The following is a 19,572-nucleotide window of genomic DNA, read 5'->3' as shown; positions in this document are numbered from 1 at the left end:
CATCATTGTAATTGTGCACACATTGATGTCAGACATGCACCTACCCCCCAATGCTCTGTTTCAATGACTGGGATGAATGCAGGTGCAGATTTCAGGAGAAGGACAAGACACCCTCTTTTTGACTGATGACTGACATAAGGGCATTTACGTGATAGGCCTATCTGGCTTATATAATTATGATGGTCATAATGTTTCTTGAAAGTGTGCCATGAAGTGTATTTTCTAGAAATGATGTAAAGGATTCATTACATGTAAAGGATTCACAACAACAACAACAATAAAGTAAATAGAAAAAGGTCAATAGCACACCCAAAGTACAACGTAAGTTACAAAGTAAATAGCACACCCAACTACCTCATCCCCATATTGTTATATATCTTCTTGCTTTTTTGCACCCCAGTGTCTCTACTTGCACATCATCATCTGCACATCTATCATTCCAGTGTTAATGCTAAATTGTAATTATTTCGCCTCTATGGCCTATTTATTGCCTTACCTCCTTAATCTTCTACATTTGCACACACTGTACATAGATTTTCCTGTTGTGTTATTGACTGTACATTTGTTTATGTGTTTTTGTCGCACTGCTTTGCTTTATCGACCAGGTCGCAGTTGTAAATGAGAACTTGTTCTCATCTGGCCTACCTGGTTAAATAAAGGTGAAAAAAAGGAAACAAAATTTCAAATGAAAGAAAACTTATTGGCAGGGGGGCCAGGGATGTGTAGGTGTCATAACCTGCCATAAAATAATGCAATATATGTCACAGCAGGTGTAAATTGGGCTAAATACTTTGCATAGATTTGGCTTCTCAGAATTCCGTGCATTAATCACAATCGATCATCTGAAAAGTATTAACCGAACACATTTTCATACAAATAAAAGAGAAAAGCTCAGTATCAATTGTATAAACATTTTTTTTCTAAAATAACAAGTGCAGTCACCTTTTGGGTTTAAATTATTGAGTCAAACAGCTACTTAATCATGACCGAATATATTCAATAATCTTGAACGTTTGACAGCACATTTGTTAAGATAATTTCTTCTCAGAGTGGCGCAACAATGATTTGTCACAGTTCATGGCACTTGTGGCCTGGGTAACTCGTGAATTGTATTAGCGTCGCGCGTGCTTTATGTTACTACAGCATGACAATGGTGTTATAATAGTGTTACATTGTATCCCCGCCTACACAGACACATTCGATTAGGTGAAAGTTTTTAGGGCTTTGCTGTGATTGCAAGGCCACACACCGTGTATGATGTAAATGTTGATGCGAGGAATGGATACATTTCTTTGTGTATGCACTAGGTGGTGCACTGTGAAAGTCGGTCAATTTAAAGGTTTGATCATTAGTAACAGAATCTGGTTGCTCAGTAGCGCCTCTTGCTCTCGCCTAGCGGCAATACCCATCTGTTACAGTGTTATTACAGCCCTCATGACCACAATGAGCCAATAGGCTTTTGGAGGCAGAGTTCTCCCTGTGGCCGCCATTAAAGAAAGGAATCCATGAATTCAAATGGAACCAGAAGGATCAGAGACCGAAATAATGGTTAAAATTACCGTAGAGATAGGCATATGCCAATTTCCGATTGGATTTTAAGGATGTTATTCGTTTTTAGATTGATTTTGATGGTGATGGAGGAGTAGAGTAACGTTTTTAGCTAAAACCGTTTTAAGCTAAGGGGGAGGGGGGTAGTTGCTTCTTTGCTCTCCTTTTCTTTTTGTTTTAAGAGCATTTTCGCTCCATTTAAATGTTTTATTTCATTTGTATTCTAGAGGTCGATAGAGAGGTTGTGAAGGCGATATTTTGACTGCTTTTATTTTAGGGCGGACAATAGCATTCGAAGGGTTGTTGAATAACATTCTCCAGCCAATTGTTTTAAAAATAATTATCGTTTATTACCTTATTATACATCTTGCAAAATACATTTGAAAATCTGTCTTTATTTTCCCGGGAACTGAAATGATGGAATGTTCGATCTCGCTGTGAAAGGATGAGTTCTTGTTTTGTACCAAACGGGGCCAGCTTGGAGGATTGCCACTCCAATCTATTCTGTCTGGTAAGAGATTTAAAACTAAAGGAAAAGCAGCCATTTTTAACTAGCTGAAGAGAGCGAGCTAACGTTAGTAGCCACAGCAATGGAAAAGCAGGCAGGGCCTGTCGAGCACTGCAATTCAAACATCATTCACTAAGGCAATGTTTATTTGCATACTTTGAAGTTGTGCAAGATTAAAGAATAATAGTGTTATCTGTCACTTGCAGCTGCATGCATGCTGTTTGCCATCACACATTTTCAGTTTGATCATATTCAATGCATTCCACCCCTGAGAGTTTTAGGCAAAAAAAAAAGTGCAACTAATGTAACGTGTGGTGATGATAAACATCCTAGCTAACTAGCTATCTAACCGAACGTTGAATACCATGCATGATTACATTTTTGTCTAGTTGTTTACTTGGTTAAATTAACGTTCTATATCGTTATGCTTTTTATTGCATGCGTTGTGTAGCTTATTTATGTGACCTTAAAATAAACCCAAGCATTTGGCTAGCCTGCTAACTACCGTACAATGTTGTTCATTTGTACAAATAGCAAACTAGCTAAACGGCAGAAACATTTGGCATTCGACCATGGAAAGTAAAGGCTCGTGAACGTTGGCTTCTAATTTCAACTTCCATGTTCTATCGTGTTGTTGTTGTCAGTGGGCCAGTGTAGTTGTGAAGATACATTGATTGCTACATTGTTTCTTTTAAGTAGCCAATGAAGAGTTTAGCTACTGATAAATTGTAGCATATTTGCGGGCTTATACTTTTCCTTTAAAGTTGTCAAGTTTGCTTTCCAATCATTTGTTGTTTACATTCTTGGCTCGTGCTCAGCTTAAAGAGCTGAAATATTAAGAAACAACAATGTACTCTTGGTTATTGTTAGTGCATCTCTTTAGAATGTAGTACTTACTTCCCGTCTGGCAAGTTTTCAAGTTGAAATCATTTTTCATGACAAATTAATGCAATTCACTGTTTTGTTTTATATCTGTGTATTTATTTGTATGTCTTAGTTCTCATAGTGCTGATTGATACTGTTGCTAGTCAGTCGTAAAACAATTGAATTATATAGCTATCATAAATACACAACCAAAAGTACATAATAGACTCAAGGAAAAAGCTCAGACGTTCCCTCTTGTCCCTCGCACTCCTACTACTAGCTAGACCAATCTAAGAACTTCTCAGTAGTGCACCAACTATATGTTTCCAGCAATTCATTGCATTTTTTCTGTACAGTATGTACTGTATGACAGATGTGAACAATTCCCCTTCATGAATGTTCAATAGATAAATATTGATGGACTTAAATCGTCCTTTTCCGAAGCATTTGACAGTAAAGCTGAATGAACAGGACAGGCTAGTAGTGAATGACTGGTTGCTGTATTGCAATAGTAGGGAGACATTTTACTGCAGACTGAGATGAGCATGACACCGGTGTTGCTGTTCACGGTCCTGTATGACTCACACTCTGAACAGGCATTGTGGTTTTAGGCTGAAAGAATGCAGTGAACACAGCATGGCACTTTTCCCATAACTAATAGTTCTCAGGAGTCTTATTGCAAAGTTTTTTTTAAATGAATAATTCTCATTTGTTTTTTTAAGTTGAGCAGCTTTCTGGGTGTTGAAGTTTGTTTGTAGATTAATTGGTATGTGTTATAACACATTATTTTCATAAATCAATAGTCACGTCACAATGGCCCTGCTAGACTATGTCTCTTGTCAGGATATGTTAACAAACACTGCGGCAGCGACAAATGCCGTGCTGATGAAAAGACTGGACGAGAGGAGAGAGTAGACAGAGTGGATTTGCATTTCTCCAGAGTTTTCCAAGATGCAAACAGACTAGTTTCATGTTTTGCAGTTTGAGGGTGAGACTGTGACAGAGAGAGATGCTAGTAGTGGTGGTGGGGTGTCTATCTGTCTGCTCGGGGATGGTTTGAGCAACTTCACCTGTTGCTTGTCTCTGATTCAGAAAATTCAGAAAACTTTAATGTCCTCGAGGACATAAATTTAGCAGCAGTCAAAGTACGTACAGACAAGATCACATTAAAATGTAAAACACAACAACAGAAAAAAGCAACAGATTTGTACTTGCTAGGATATGTATTGTGATTGTCATGATTCTAAATATATTGTGATTTGATGCTCCAAACATCTTCCTCACTATATGTCTGCTGCAGAGAGACGCGCGAGCACGAGAAACACGTTTTGATCAGTCAGGGAAATAAATACAAAAGTTCTGAAAACATGTTGGCTCACTATTTACAAAGAAGATGGAGAACAAGCTTTATGATGAAAAATACCGGAGTATTTTGGAGTCAAATATTGATATAATATTGTCCAAAAATAAAATTGTGATACGTAACTATCGATTTCTTCCCCCATCACTAATATATATAGAATATTTACAAAAAGTTGGCAGGGTAGTGCAAAGGTTTGCATGTCAAAATCTTTAGTGCTTAAAGTGCATGTAAGTCCAAAATCTTCTTCATTTGAACTATTGAAAATCGAATAATGAAGTAAGCTTTATGCAGTATCCTTTTTGAGTGCAAACTCATTACACCTTTTTGCTCATTTGAGCTAATGCACTTGGAATAAAGCGGCTGTAGGGGAATCTGAAGTCGCTGGGAGGGAGAATGGCAGGAAGGGAAAGCAAGGGAAGGGAAGGCAGCTGTTGGCACTTAGTGTGTTCCACAATGGGACCTGGAGCTCTAAGCTGTGAGAGGGAAGGTGAGCGAAGCTGAGCATCTGACGAAAGGAGGGGTCGTAACCCGCAAATCCCAGACAGATTTTACATCAACTTTCTGAGTCCGTCAAATGGCTTTGCCCTCAGATTCCCTTATAGCCGCTATGGGAGTTTGGCCTGAAGGCCTCGGCATCTGAAAAAGGAACCTTAACTCGACCCCGGTTCTTGCACTTTTGGTGGGAGGAAATTTTGCATACACAGTTGCCTACATACCTGAGCATTATACTAACAGCTAGTCTTGTCAGTTTGAAGGAAGCACACAGGTTTCTCTGACACATTCAGACTGTAACTCAGATGTAGATTTTAAAAAGATAGATTGATTGATTGACCGCAGAAGGCACACAGACTTTTGCTGGCGCAATCTGCCTCTGGAAGATTGCCAGATAGTGTTAGCAGAGAATAGCCTAGTTTATGGATTGAAAGCTTGGACTTGATCTTTGACAGAGAGAGCGGTCATTCCGCGGCTTTGAAAAGCCTAACATTGACAGAAACAAACATGAAAACAATTCAGAGCTGTCATCAAAAGAATGGATTGTGCGACGAAAATGCATTTCTGAAGAAGAATAAGTAAGATGGGCATATATGCAGGCTTACAGTCCCAGCGCCACCCGTTTCAGAAACAATCCGTTTCTATAATTGCAGACGATCTGGTTTCACACAGTTTTTCCCCTCCCTTCTCTTTCCTTGCAGCACAGATGTTTCTCTGCAAGACGCAGGTGTCAGGTAGTTCCTCACACCACTATGTCTGCCACCATGAGAGAGAGAGGGTTTGGCGGATGAAGTTTCAGAAACAGAAACTGCAGCAACAGTAGTAGTATACTGGTGAAAAGAATAAGCTAGTAGTACAGTAGTGCATACTTGATGAACCGGTAGGCTATAGGCCTATATGATAAATTAATATGGGCTTGTGAATGGTGTCTTGACTGGAACAGCGTTTGAATGCCCTTGAGCAAAATTCCTGATGTGAGACATTTCCTATGATGTTGCTTGATGAATTGGTAATGAGTGAAGAAGCTGGGAGTTGGTGTGCCTGCCAATCACAATAAATCCTAGCAATGAAAAACATGTAGGGACACGTGGGAAAGAGTAGTGTTGAGGAAAGTCTTTTTTTTGTAGTCATATCTTGTAAATTTGATAGATTGTGTCACTAAACTCAACAGCCTTTGAGCTTTCAATATTTGGTATAAAATCTATTTTAAAAAATCTATATTTTTGTAGTTACAGTTGCTCATCATATTCTAGTCAGATCATTGTAGCGTTTTGATATCTGTAGCATTCTGACTGGCCATTGTGGCCAGCGTATAGCCTTCCTGGCTGCCATGTTATAATGGATAACTAACTTGTTGTTGTGATCCAGCTTGGGTCCAGTTGACACCACAGAGCGCTCTGTTTTGACAACACCACCCCCCACCACTAATCTCCCAGTTTATACCCGGCTAGGCAGGCTAGGCTTAATAATTCGCTCACGTTCGTAGTGTTTAAATTGATTTAAATTTACCCGCCAATTTAATTGTAATTGTCTATTTCTAACAAAGTCAAAGTGCCAGTTGGTCAACTTGTATATATCACCTGGCAGCAGAAAATGGCACGCCTCAAGAATCTGTACTAGGCCCAGTTCACACAAATCAGTTGTCTGCCATGCTGCAAGGATAGATAGGTGCTCCATCAAGAGAAGGACTGTAAGGCAATATTGCAACATAATTTGTGATGGTAGTGTTGGTCTTTGCGGTGTTTCAGTGTATGACATGGGCACTGAGTGTAAGCCTAAAACACTGGAAGGCATGATGTATTCGGAGGTGGGTGGTGTGTGTGAGAGACAGTGTATGGCCTCAGTGTAGGACATGGACACAGGAAGCGCTGCCTGGTTGTACGTCAAATAAAATAACATTTTATTGGTCACATACACATGGTTAGCAGATGTTAATGCGAGAATAGTAAAATGCTTGTGCTTCTAGTTCCGACAGGGCAGTAATATCTAACAAGTAATCTAACAAATTCACAACTACTACCTTGTACACACAAATGTGAAGGGATGAATAAGAATATGTACATATAAATATATGGATGAGTGATGGCCGAACGGGCATAGGCAAGATGCAGTAGATGGTACAGAATACAGTATATACATATGATATAAGTAATGTAGGATATGTAAACATTATTAAAGTGGGGTTATTTAAAGTGACTAGTGATACCATTATTAAGTACATTTATTAAAGTGGCCAGAGGTTTGAGTCTGTATGTTGGCAGCAGCCTCTATGTTAGTGATGGCTGTTTAACAGTCTGATGGCCTTGAGATAGAAGCTGTTTTTCAGTCTCTTGGTCCCAGCTTTGATGCACCTGTACAAGATCGTGAGTTCCTTGGCAATTTCTCGCATGGAATAGCCTTCAGTCTAGAGGTCGACCGATTAATCGGAATGGCCAATTAATTAGGGCCGATTTCAAGTTTTCATAGCAATCGGAAATCGGTATTTTTGGGCGCCGATTTGCCAATTTTTTTAATATATATATTTTTTACCTTTATTTAACTAGGCAAGTCAGTTAAGAACACATTCTTATTTTTAATGACGGCCTAGGAACGGTGGGTTAACTGCCTCGTTCAGGGGCAGAACGACAGATTTTCACCTTGTCAGCTCGGGGGATCCAATCTTTTAAACATTACAGTTAATTTAGTCCATCGCAATAACGACCTGCCTCTCTCTCGTTGCACTCCACAAGGAGCCTGTTACGCGAATGCAGTAAGCCAAGGTAAGTTGCTAGCTAGCATTAAACTTATCTTATAAAAAACAATCAATCATAATCACTAGTTAACTACATATGGTTGATGATATTACTAGATATTATCTAGCGTGTCCTGCGTTGCACATAATCTAACTGAGCATACAAGTATCTAAGTATCTGACTAAGCGGTGGTAGGCAGTAGACGCGTAAACATTCATTCAAACAGCACTTTCGTGCGTTTTGCCAGCAGCTCTTCGTTGTGCGTCAAGCATTGTGCTGTTTATGACTTCAAGCCTATCAACTCCCGAGATGAGGCTGGTGTAACCGAAGTGAAATGGCTAGCTAGTTAGCGCGCGCTAATAGCGTTTCAAACGTCACTCACTCTGAGCCATCTAGTAGTTTTTCCCCTTGCTCTGCATGTGTAACGCTTTTTCCATGGTGTCTGTTGTCGTTGTGTTGCTGGTTCGAGCCCAGGGAGGAGCGAGGAGAGGGACGGAAGCTATACTGTTACACAGGCAATACTAAAGAACAATACTAAGAACATCCAATAGTCAAAGGTTAATGAAATACAAATGGTATAGAGAGAAATAGTCCTATAATTCCTATAATAACTACAACCTAAAACTTCTTACCTGGGAATATTGAAGACTCATGTTAAAAGGAACCACCAGCTTTCATATGTTCTCATGTTCTGAGCAAGGAGCTGAAACGCTAGCTTTCTTACATAGCACATATTGCACTTTTACTTTCTTCTCCAACACTTTGTTTTTGCATTATTTTTTTATTTATTTATTTTTTTAAAAGTACCCCTTTTTCTCCCCAATTTCGTGGTATCAAATTGTTTTTAGTAGCTACTATCTTGTCTCATTGCTACAACTCCCGTATGGGCTCCAGAGAGATGAAGGTTGAAAGTCATGCGTCCTCCGATACACAACCCAACCAAGCCGCACTGCTTCTTAACACAGCGCGCCTCCAACCCGGAAGCCAGCCGCACCAATGTGTCGGTGGAAACACCGTGCACCTGGCCACCTTGGTTAGTGTGCATTGCGTCCGGCCCGCCACAGGAGTCGCTGGTGCACGATGAGACAAGGATATCCCTACCGGCCAAGCCCTCCCTAACCCGGACGACGCTAGGCCAATTGTGCGTCGCCCCACGGACCTCCCGGTCGCTGCCGGTTACGACAGAGCCTGGGCGCACAGCTGGCGCTGCAGTACATTATTTAAACCAAATTGAACATGTTTCATTATTTACTTGAGGCTAAATTGATTTGATTGATGTATTATATTAAGTTAAAATAAGTGTTCGTTCAGTATTGTTGTAATTGTCATTATTACAAATAAATAAATAAAAATTGGCCGATTAATCGGTATCGGCTTTTTTGGTCCTCCAATAATCAGTATCGGTATCGGCGTTGAAAAATCATAATCGGTCGACCTCTAACCTGTACTGACCTTGCATTCTGGATGATAGCGGGGTGAACAGGCAGTGGCTCGGGTGGTTGTTGTCGTTGATGATCTTTTTGGCCTTCCTGTGACATCGGGTGCTGTAGGTGTCCTAGAGGGCTAGTAGTTTGCCCTGTACGTTGTGCAGACCGCACTACCCTTGCGGTTGTGGACAGAACAGTTACCGTACCACACAGTGATACAGCCCGACAGGACGCTCTCGATTGTGCATTTGTAAAAGTGTGTGAGTGTTTTAGGTGACAAGACACATTTTTTCAGCCTCCTGAGGTTTAAGAGGTGCTGTTGCGCCTTCTTCACTACGCTGTCTGTTTGTCCGTGATGTGTATCCCGAGAAACTTTAAATGTTCCACCTTTCCACTACTCTCCCGTCGATGTGGATGGGGGGGTGGGTGCTCCCTCTGCTGTTTCCTTATGTCCACGATTATCTCCTTTGTTTTGTTGACGTTGAGTGAGAGGTTATTTTCCTGACACCACACTCCGGGGGCCCTCACCTCCTCCCTGTAAGCCGTCTCATCATTGTTGGTAATAAAGCCTACCACTGTAGTGTCGTCTGCAAACTTGATGATTGAGTTGGAGGCGTGCATGTGGCCACTCAGTCATGGGTGAACAGGGAGTACAGGGTAGGGCTGAGAACGCACCCTTGTGGGGCCCCAGTGTTGACGATCAGCTGGGTGGTGATGTTGTTTCCTACCTTCACCACCTTGGAGCGGCCCGTCAGAAAGTCCAGGACCCAGTTTCAGAGGGTGGGGTCGAGACCTAGGATCTCGAGCTTAATGACGAGTTTGGAGGGTACTATGGTGTTAAATGCTGTACGTAGGGCCTGCTTTCTGGTGAGCCTCAGCCACCCGCCAAGGGTAGGCAGGCAGCTGTAGCAGTGGAGCGTAATGTTCCTGGTTAAACACTTCATAACCCTGTAGTACTCTGTGCTGCTGCTAGTGATTTACAACCAATGAATTTCTCTGAGTTGTGTTCCCTCTCTCTATAAAAGCCGGACAATGTTGGCTTATATAGAGCACACTCCCCAAAGCACTCATCATTAAAAAGGATTAAGGTGGTCAGAGCCCATTTACAAGCATTAGGGAGGTTTTGTTCTGAGAGCATTGAACATGTTGTTCATGTTGTTCATGTTGTTCATGTTGAGATTGAAAGCACCTGAAGCTAAAGTGCACACAATTGGAACAAAAACAAGCCAAGGCTTTTTTTGCTGCTTCTCTTTTTAGCCACAATTCTTTCTGTTTATATTGAAGCCTTTCTTCTTGTTACATCTATCTATCTATCTATCTATCTATCTATCTATCTATCTATCTATCTATCATCTCAATCCAACACTACATCTTCCTTTATCTCTCACCTTCCGCTATCTCTCCTCTCTCCTCCCTCCATATTGTTATCTTCTTCCTCGATCTCTCTCCTCCCTCTGCCTCTATCTCTGTCTCTTTCTCCTCACTCTCGCTCTGTTTTCCCATCTCCTTTTCCTCTATCTCTCTTTGTTTTTCTAATTCTGTGGTTGCCTGCCTGTGTGTCTCCTTGTCGTAAGTGTTCCTCCTGATGAGGCGGAGGCTCCATAAAGGAGAATGAATGCTTCTGCTTGTTTAACGTTTACTGTAACACTAGAAATCCGGGCCTCTTTGGACCTGCCTTCAGGCCAATAACATTCTAACAGTCTAATAAATACACTGAGTATACCAAACATTAGGAACATCTTCCTAATATTGCATTACATCCCCCTCTTTTGCCCTTAGAACAGCCTCAATGGACCATTCTTGAATCACAAGGAAACTGTTGAGTTTGAAAAAGTCAGCAGTGTTGCAGTTCTTGACACAAGCCGGTGTGCCTGGCACCTACTACCATACCCCATTCAAAGGCACTTAAATCTTTTGTCTTGCCCATTCAACCTCTGAATGGCACAAATCCATGTTTCAATTGTCTCAATCTACACTGATTGAAGTGTATTTAACAAGTGACATCAATAAGGGATCATAGCTCTCTGTTGCCGATTGTTCACTGGTGGAGCGCATTGAATAGTGGTTGTTCTTGGAAAAAGTGATATTTTGATATCACTTCAATATCTCTTCAATTTTGATATTGATATTTGCCAATGTTAATTGTTTTGGAAACCTCAAAATCTGCACTTTCTGATACTATATAGAAGCATCTTACCTGCATGTAACAATGTAGGAGGATTTGAAAAAAGTCACTTTTTGGCACCCCACTGAAAAAATGACATTTCCTCTTAAAACTGCTTATAACACATTCTGTTCTTTATCTCGAAACTCTAACAATATACAGTACGTATGTTAAATATATGGAGGGGGCAATTTCAAAATGATCCCCATGGCCTTTCTAGTGTTAAAATGTTTACCCACGGGTACCTGGCTCCTGTGGCAGTGGCTGACTCTCTCCCTCTCCCTCCCAGGCTGATCTGACTGGGATCAAATGGAAGCGGTACGTGTGGCAGGGCCCCACCTCTGCGCCGATCCTCTTCCCCGTGACCGAGGAGGACCCCATCCTGTGCAGTTTCAGCCGCTGCCTCAAGGCGGACATACTGAGCGTGTGGCGGCGGAGCCAGAGGCCTGGACGTAGAGAGCTCTGGCTGTTCTGGTGGGGGGACGACCCTAACTTCGCAGAGCTGATCCATCACGAACTTACAGGTGAGACAGGATAGCGAGAGTGTGCGCATGTATACACACAGACACACGCTCACGCTAACCTGAGTAGAATACCTGCCATGGTCCAATAAGTTGAAACAGCAGTACTAAGCCTGTGTGATGGCGTTGGTTTATAATTTAAAACAATGTAATTAGATGTATTTTTTTCTTCTTCTTAGTCACAGATGTAATTGCAGGATATAGTGATATTCTTATGCTCTGAGCTCCAACAGTGCAGGTCAAAAAGAGAAGTGAATGAAACAATAATACAAATAAGACTGAAGAATACAGTCCAAGCAACGGCCCACTCAGACCATGTTTAAGATTGCCTCTGCTGCTCACAAGAGATAAATGAGGGACTCGTGTTTCTTTCAATGAACCTTTTTATGCATTCATCGAAGGTTACAGAGCTGGTTAAATGGGTGATTATTATAAAAGATCATGAAAAGGAGCTTCTTGAGTGCTGCAGACCTCAGAGCAATACCTAAGCCAGTGGTGATAATGGTGATAGTTAAAGTGCTGGTTGTATAATGTCAAATATTACAAGGTTCAGGGCAGGGGTTGATTGTCATGCTGACTGACGCTGTGAACTCTGGGGAGATCAATTCACTGTGAGAGCTTAGAAGGTGATAGTGTTAACCAGATAGCTCCCTTAGTTTCTCCCTCATCCCCTAAATGACAAGCAGCCAGTCTGGCAGAGAACAGCCTTCACCTGCAGGTCAACTCCCACTGTTTGGAACAAACACTCGCTACAACCACCGTAGTTATTTTTTTCTGTGTGTGTGTGTGTGCACGCACTGTAAGCCTTATCATGGCATCTAAGCGCCTTCCGCCCTCCAGCACACGATAAAGCATCGCCCTGCACTTTGTGTCGCCGAGGCAATATCAGAAAGCTTATCGCATCTTCCCATTTAAAAAGGAGGATAGAAAAGAGGGGGGGGGGTGAATCCCTCTTCTCATGACTTCTGTGAAATGTTTTATATGCAGGAGCAACGATGCAGAAACGAGCCTAACTCATCATGGAGGTCTGGCCCGGTGCTCTCTCTCTTTTCCCTCCTCCCTCCATCCTCTCACATTTCTTTCTTTCTACAGCAACAGTGGTTGATGGACAGAGACCATCTTTATTCATGCTCTTTGGCTGGGAGATTGAACTCCTGAGTCTGAGCCATGACACACACACCTGCACACAGACACACAGCCGGCCCGTGGCCCTCCTTCATTATGACAGGTTGTGCTTGAAGTGGGCTGGAAGTGGAAGCTAAATGGCGTGATGGCAGCCAATCCAGCCCTGGTGGGCTCCGGTAATAACCTGCAGGGCTGGAGCATTAAATAGACTGTGTGTGTGTGTGTGTGTGTGTGTGTGGACGGCAGTGGGATGGAGCCTCTCCTTGGCGTGCTGGCAGTAAAAGTGTGAAGCAACACAGAAGATGTTGACAACGTGTGTGTTTTAGTGGCGGTGATCAGCTGCTTAACACCTTTCCCTTTTTCCTCCGTGCAAGTGGCTGATGGGTTTGCCCTTTTCCTCAGTCAAACCGTCCAAGTCAAATTGGGGTAATCCCTGGAAATGTTAAGCACTTTTTTGTTTGTCATTTTTTTAACCCCCCTTATTGCATTGTTGGTGGTAAACATGAAAATCAGTTATATTCTTTTATGTCGGCAGCAGAAATGGTGGCGGCTCATTTTCTCCTTCCGCGCTCATTAGATTAACGGCCTGAGAAAGTCTTTTAATTTTGAGCAAGTGCCATTTCTGTGTAAACAAAACAGTGGGCCAGTAATCCCTTTGAGAGAGAGAAAGAGGGGGGGGGGGGGGGGGGGGGTTAGGCCCTGCACTATTCTCCCCATGTTGGAGGGGGACAAGTTACTCTGTCAGTCTGTTCTTTATCAGGACATTTGAGAAAACCAATTCTAATCTTCCTGTGGCCATGCACAAAACATTATTCCAAGCAAGCGAACGGACGCGATTGCAAAATTAAACTGCTTGCATAGGGTTTTATCCTTATGCAAATACCCTCCTCCCCCTGGCTGCCCTGGAAGCCGGTGGTGGAGTCGCTCTCCTATCCAGGGGCATCCTCCACAGATAAATGCCAGCAGGGTTTTTCCCGCCCTCAAAGAACGACTGATCCTTTTTTGCATAGAAATTAGGACCAGAGGTATGTCTGTCTGAGAGGGTAATTGTTTGGTGGTGAATCTGCCAGGCCCCAGTGGGCCTGCCTCCTATGGCAGTCACTCCCTCTCTCTGTCACTTTGTCTTTTTCTTCATCTCCCTCAATCTCTCTCCCCTGGGCATTACCAGCCCTCCCTACCTGTTCCCTCCCTCTGCTCCAGCCTCCACTCAGCTGCAGGTGACTCCAAGGCTACAGGCTGCAGGCTCCACTTTGCAATCATGGCTCCCAGCCAGTCAGTTCCCCGTCTTTCTGATGAAATTGAAAAAGTTTCTCAAGCAGATGAAGCCCGGAAACAAAAGTAAAAAAACAACAACTTCTGGTTTAGTATCAGTATGATTCAAACTTTTCAAGTGTTTACTCTTGTGGCTATTATGAAACCATACACACTATCAGCCCCTCTATATTGCAGCTGGACTGCGGGCCTCTTTACGCTACACTAGTTTGATGACGTATACTAGTTCCAGGACACACATTTTTTGCATTGTAAAAAGACCTAGATTTAAATCTCTCTTTTGCAAGCCACCTCTGTAGGTAGTGTGTGAGACACACCTTATGGTACAGTGTAAAGACAATGGCACACCCCATGTCCCTGCAAGTACCTTCATTACCTTAATACCAGAAAACAGCATGTTGTTCTGTTAGCCAAATTGAAAACTAAAGGCTTTTAAAATGTCCACACAATTGTGAACCGTTGCAATAATCAAGTGTACAATGTGGTTTAGATGAGAAGCTCCTGTATTTGTTTGTCTGTAATATGGTATTTACGGAATGCTAGTAGCTGTACACACAAAGCAGGAATGTGGCTTTGGTCACACCACATCTAAGGCTAATGTAAGGATATTGTAAACAGAAAAGATGCCAATCCAATGTTGAAGAGAGATAGATCTTACAACACATTTTACTCATGTAAAACAGCCTAATAAGAGCTTGCTGTGTGGAGGTTTAAAGGGAAAGAAAGAGTGTTGTCTGTTGTGCAGAGAAGGATCTTTTATCAGCCCAGTCATCTCCATTGTGCTCCCTGGGGCGCCACAACTGAGCAGCACACGCATTCATTTATTACTGCATGTTGGGTCAGTTCTCTAGAGAGGAGGGAGGGAAGAGGAGTACACTTGTCTTTCAATGGTCCCTCTGCAGTTTAACGGATGGACAACTATGTTGTTTTGGATGTTTGTACTGAGGGGAAGGAGATGTGCTTAATTTAGCTTCTCTCTGAAGGGTTTTTATTTTAGTATGGATGTGTGTGGCGCTAACAATCTGCTGGCATAGCTCTGCTCTTGTTAGTTTTTGTTGGCTCTGCCAAATACTTTGGACATTTCCAGGCCTGCCCATTCTTTACTATTCAGAACAGCTCTGATGTGCACCCCTCAGGGCTGCTCCAAAGGGCATATTTCAGTACACTGGAGGAGCAGTGGCTGCAGGTCAGGTCTTTGTTTCTCTTCCTTGCCCTGACACCTGTGAAGATGGCTGCCCCTCGGATTGAATGAGGAGTCCGGTGAAAATCCATCCATCTCCCAGATCTGTGGGAAAGAGAAAAATATTGAATGCAAATATTGTTGTTTCTGTCAGCCTCTTTTGTTCCAATGTGGATGTCGATTAAGGCAGCCCTACGCACTTCTCTGATTCAGAGGGGTTGAGTTAAATGCGGAAGACACATTTCAGTTGAATGCATTCAGTTCTAAAACTGACTAGGTATCCCTTTTCCTTTCCTACCTACTCCAAAAATATCTCAAGGAGCAGATCTTGATTGTGCCAGTTGCTCGAGGACGTGTGATTAAAACACAATTTATATGCCGCGATGCCGTGGACCTAGTTTACTGTGTGTTTTTTTTACTGTCTTTTTCTGATGATGAAAAATGGCAATATTCACCGGTGAAGTGTTTTGATTTGAGTGTGAAAGACTGAAATAGGCTTGACATGCCTAGACACGTACACACACACATACACCACCGTTCAAAAGTTTGGGGTCACTTAGAAATGTCCTTATTTTTGAAAGAAAAAGTCCATTAAATGTCCATTAAAATAACATAAAATTGATCAGAAATACAGTGTAGACATTGTTAATGTTGTAAATGACTTGTAGCTGGAAACAGTTGTTTTTTTGTGGAATATCTACATAGGCGTACAGAGGCCCATTATCAGCAACCATCACTCCTGTGTTCCAATGGCACTTTGTGTTAGCTAATCCAAGTTTATCATTTTAAAAGGCTAATTACAGGAGCAATAAAACTGGCCTTCTTTAGACTAGTTGAGTATCTGGAGCATCAGCATTTGTGGGTTCGATTACAGGCTCAAAATGGCCAGAAACAAAGAAGTTTCTTCTGAAACTCGTCAGTCTATTTTTGTTCTGAGAAATGAAGGCTAATCCATGCGAGAAATGGCCAAGAAACTGAAGATATTGTACAGCAATGTGTAGTACTCCCTTCGCAGAACAGCTCAAACTGTCTCTAACCAGAATAGAAAGAGGAGTGGGAGGTCACGGTGCACAACTGAGCAAGAGGACAAGTACATTAGAGTGTCTAGTTTGAGAAACCGATTAATCGGAATGGCCGATTGGAATGGTATTTTTGGACACCGATTTGGCCGATTTAATTATTAATATTTTTTTACGCCTTTGTTTAATCTTTATTTAACTAGGCAAGTCAGTTAAGAAAACATTCTTATTTTCAATGACGGCCTAGGAACGGTGGGTTAACTGCCTCATTCAGGGGCAGAACGACAGATTTTCACCTTGTCAGCTCGGGGGATTCAATCTTGCAACCTTACAATGAACTAGTCCAACGCTCTAACCACCTGCCTCTCATTGCACTCCGCGAGAAGTCTGCCTGTTACACGAATGCAGTAAGCCAAGGTAAGTTGCTAGCTAGCATTAAACTTATCCTATAAAAAACAATCAATCAATCATAATCACTAGTTAACTACACATGGTAGATGATATTACTAGTTTATCTAGCGTGTCCTGCGTTGCATATAATCGATGCGGTGCGTATCGTTGCTCCAATGTGTACCTAACCATGAACATCAATGCCTTTCTTAAAATCAATACACAGAAGTATATATTTTTAAACCTGAATTTTTAGCTAAAAGAAATCCAGGTTAGCAGGCAATATTAACGAGGTGAAATTGTGTCACTTCTCTTGCGTTCATTGCACGCATAGTCAGTGTATATGCAACAGTTTGGGCCGCCTAATTTGGCAGAATTTTACGTAATTATGACATAACATTGAAGGTTGTGCAATGTAACAGGAATATTTAGACTAATTGATGCCACCCGTTAGATAAAATACGGAACGGTTCCGTATTTCAATGAAAGAATAAACGTCTTGTTGCCGAGATGATAGTTTCTGGATTCGGCCATATTAATGTCAACATTTTCACGGAAATAAGAAAAGAAATCAAATTAAATAATTTACCTTTGAAGAACTTCGGATGTTTTCACTCAGGAGACTCCCAGTTAGATAGCAAATGTTCCTTTTTTCCCCAAAATATTATTTTTGTAGGCGAAATAGCTCCCGTTTGTTCATCACGCTTGGCTGAGAAATCGACCGGAAAATGCTGTCACTACAACGCCAAACTTTTTTCCAAATTAGCTCCATAATATCGACAGAAACATGGCAAACGTTGTTTAGAATCAATCCTCAAGGTGTTTTTAACATATCTATTCGATAATACATCAATCGAGACAATTGGTTTCTCATAAGAAGCGATTGGAAAAATGGCTACCTCAGTATTTTACGCAAGATTTTCTGCGGGAGACATCATGTGACCACTTGCTAAATGTGGTCCCTTACGGCTATTCTTCAACAGAAATGCGTAAAAAGACGTCACAATGCTGTAGACACCCTGGGGAATATGTAGAAAACGTAAGCTCATTCGTAGCTCATTCACAGCCATATAAGGAGTCATTGGCATGAGGCGGTTTCAAAAAATGCGGCACTTCCTGATTGGATTTTTATCTGGGTTTCGCCTGTAACATCAGTTCTGTTGCACTCACAGACAATATCTTTGCAGTTTTGGAAAAGTCAGAGTGTTTTCTATCCAAAGCTGTCAATTATATGCATAGTCAAGCATCTTTTCGTGACAAAATATCTTGTTTAAAACGGGAACGTTTTTTATCCAAAAATGTATATACTGCCCCCTAGTCGTAAAAGGTTAACCTTTCTAGCTCGACAACATTCCACTAAAAAGGCAGCGCGCTAAATTCAAAAATATATTTTTTAAATATGTAACTTTCAGACATTATTAAAAGGAACCACAAGCTTTCATATGTTCTCATGTTCTGAGCAAGGAACTTAAACGGTAGCTTTTTTTACATGGCACATATTGCACTTTTCCTTTCTTCTCCAACACTTTGTTTTTGCATTATTTAAACCAAATTGAACATGTTTCATTATTTATTTGAGGCTAAATAGATTTTATTGATGTATTATATTAAGTTAAAATAAGTGTTCATTCAGTATTGTTGTAATTGTCATTATTACACATAAATTAAAAAAATCGGCAGATTAATCGGTATCGGCTTTTTTTGGTCCTACAATAATCAGTATCGTTATCGGCGTTGAAAATTCATAATCGGTCGACCTCTAAAACAGACGCCTCACAAGTCTTCAACTCCTCAAAGCGACTCCGGGATGCTGGCCTTCTAGGCAGAGTTCCTCTGTCCAGTGTATGTGTTCTTTTGCCCATCTTAATCTTTTATTTTTATTGGCCAGTCTGAGATATGGCTTTTTCTTTGCAACTCTTCCTAGAAGGCCAGCATCCCGGAGTCGCCTCTTCACTGTTGACGTTGAGGCTGGTGTTTTACGGGTACTATATTTTAGCTTCAAGACAAAAACGCAGAGGTACTGCTAGCTAAAGCTAACAACGTGTCTTCATCAAGTAATGTTAGCCTATCAAAAATGAATGATTAGCCCTCTAATATAAATATAAAATTACAGTAGGCCTACCTTACAAACAGTACAACAACCAATGCTTCATTTTTATCAATATCATGCAAATCATTAGGCTACATGTGGTAAAAGCAAATTGAGACAGAAAACGTGGATATAATTCACCGTGGAGTTGAGATGTTGAGTTGTTTTATATAAAAGCCCATTCCCGCCATGCAAAAATAAAATGCATATAGATCATACATATAAGTTATGTTTCTTCATTTGTAGCATTGTGTGGCAATCCGCCCAGCAGGGCCGCCAACAAGCGTGTGGCGAGCTGGCATTTGCCTAAGTACACAAGGGACAAAGTACTATTGTTTAGACTGATTCGTTTCATGATTTGTTTGATAGGGTTTGGGCTTCCATAGTTTTACGCAGCTCAATGCAGCTGGCAGGCAGTAGCTACTGCGACAATTTCAGAATGTAACGGGCTGTTACTGAAATTTCAGGTAAAACAATTTAGAATGTAACGGGCTGTTACTGAAATTTCAGGTCAAACAATTTCATCTCTTTCAAAAACATTGCTCTGCTTTTACCATTTATACTGTAGGAGTGTTGAGCTTGACGAGACAGTTCTGTTTACGCTGGCGTGCTCGGAGGGGGGCAACTGTCGGGCGAGTATCGTGCGCGACACAACAGCATTTCCCTTTGCTATCATGAATGTGAAAACGGTCTAAGACTTCACTTGACAAGTGCAACTGCCTTAATAGTGTCAGTTTTCCTCCTTCTCGATATAACTGATAAACATGACATGATTAAGTGAGATGGCGCAGTTCAGGCTTATCTCAACACCTATCCAAAAGGCTTTGTATTATCTGGCTACACCTGAGGAAAAACATGAATGTTTGCCCACCCAGATG

General features: G+C 41.6%; 1 protein-coding gene across 1 annotated transcript in view; it reads left to right on the top strand.

The window, feature by feature from the left end:
- The first annotated feature begins 1,447 nt into the window (after positions 1 to 1,447).
- med13a (mediator complex subunit 13a) overlaps positions 1,448 to 19,572 on the top strand; it is a 113,608-nt gene continuing 95,483 nt past the window's right edge. The window contains exons 1-2 of the mRNA XM_036937417.1: positions 1,448 to 2,059; positions 11,388 to 11,622. Of these exons, the coding sequence (XP_036793312.1) occupies positions 1,994 to 2,059; positions 11,388 to 11,622 (301 nt within the window). The 5' untranslated portion in view covers positions 1,448 to 1,993. The remainder of the gene's footprint in view (positions 2,060 to 11,387; positions 11,623 to 19,572) is intronic.

Source organism: Oncorhynchus mykiss, chromosome 12, assembly GCF_013265735.2.
Source record: "Oncorhynchus mykiss isolate Arlee chromosome 12, USDA_OmykA_1.1, whole genome shotgun sequence".
Taxonomy (NCBI): domain Eukaryota; kingdom Metazoa; phylum Chordata; class Actinopteri; order Salmoniformes; family Salmonidae; genus Oncorhynchus; species Oncorhynchus mykiss.
The sequence above is the reverse complement of the archived record's forward strand: the minus strand, read 5'-3'. Positions and strand labels throughout refer to the sequence as shown.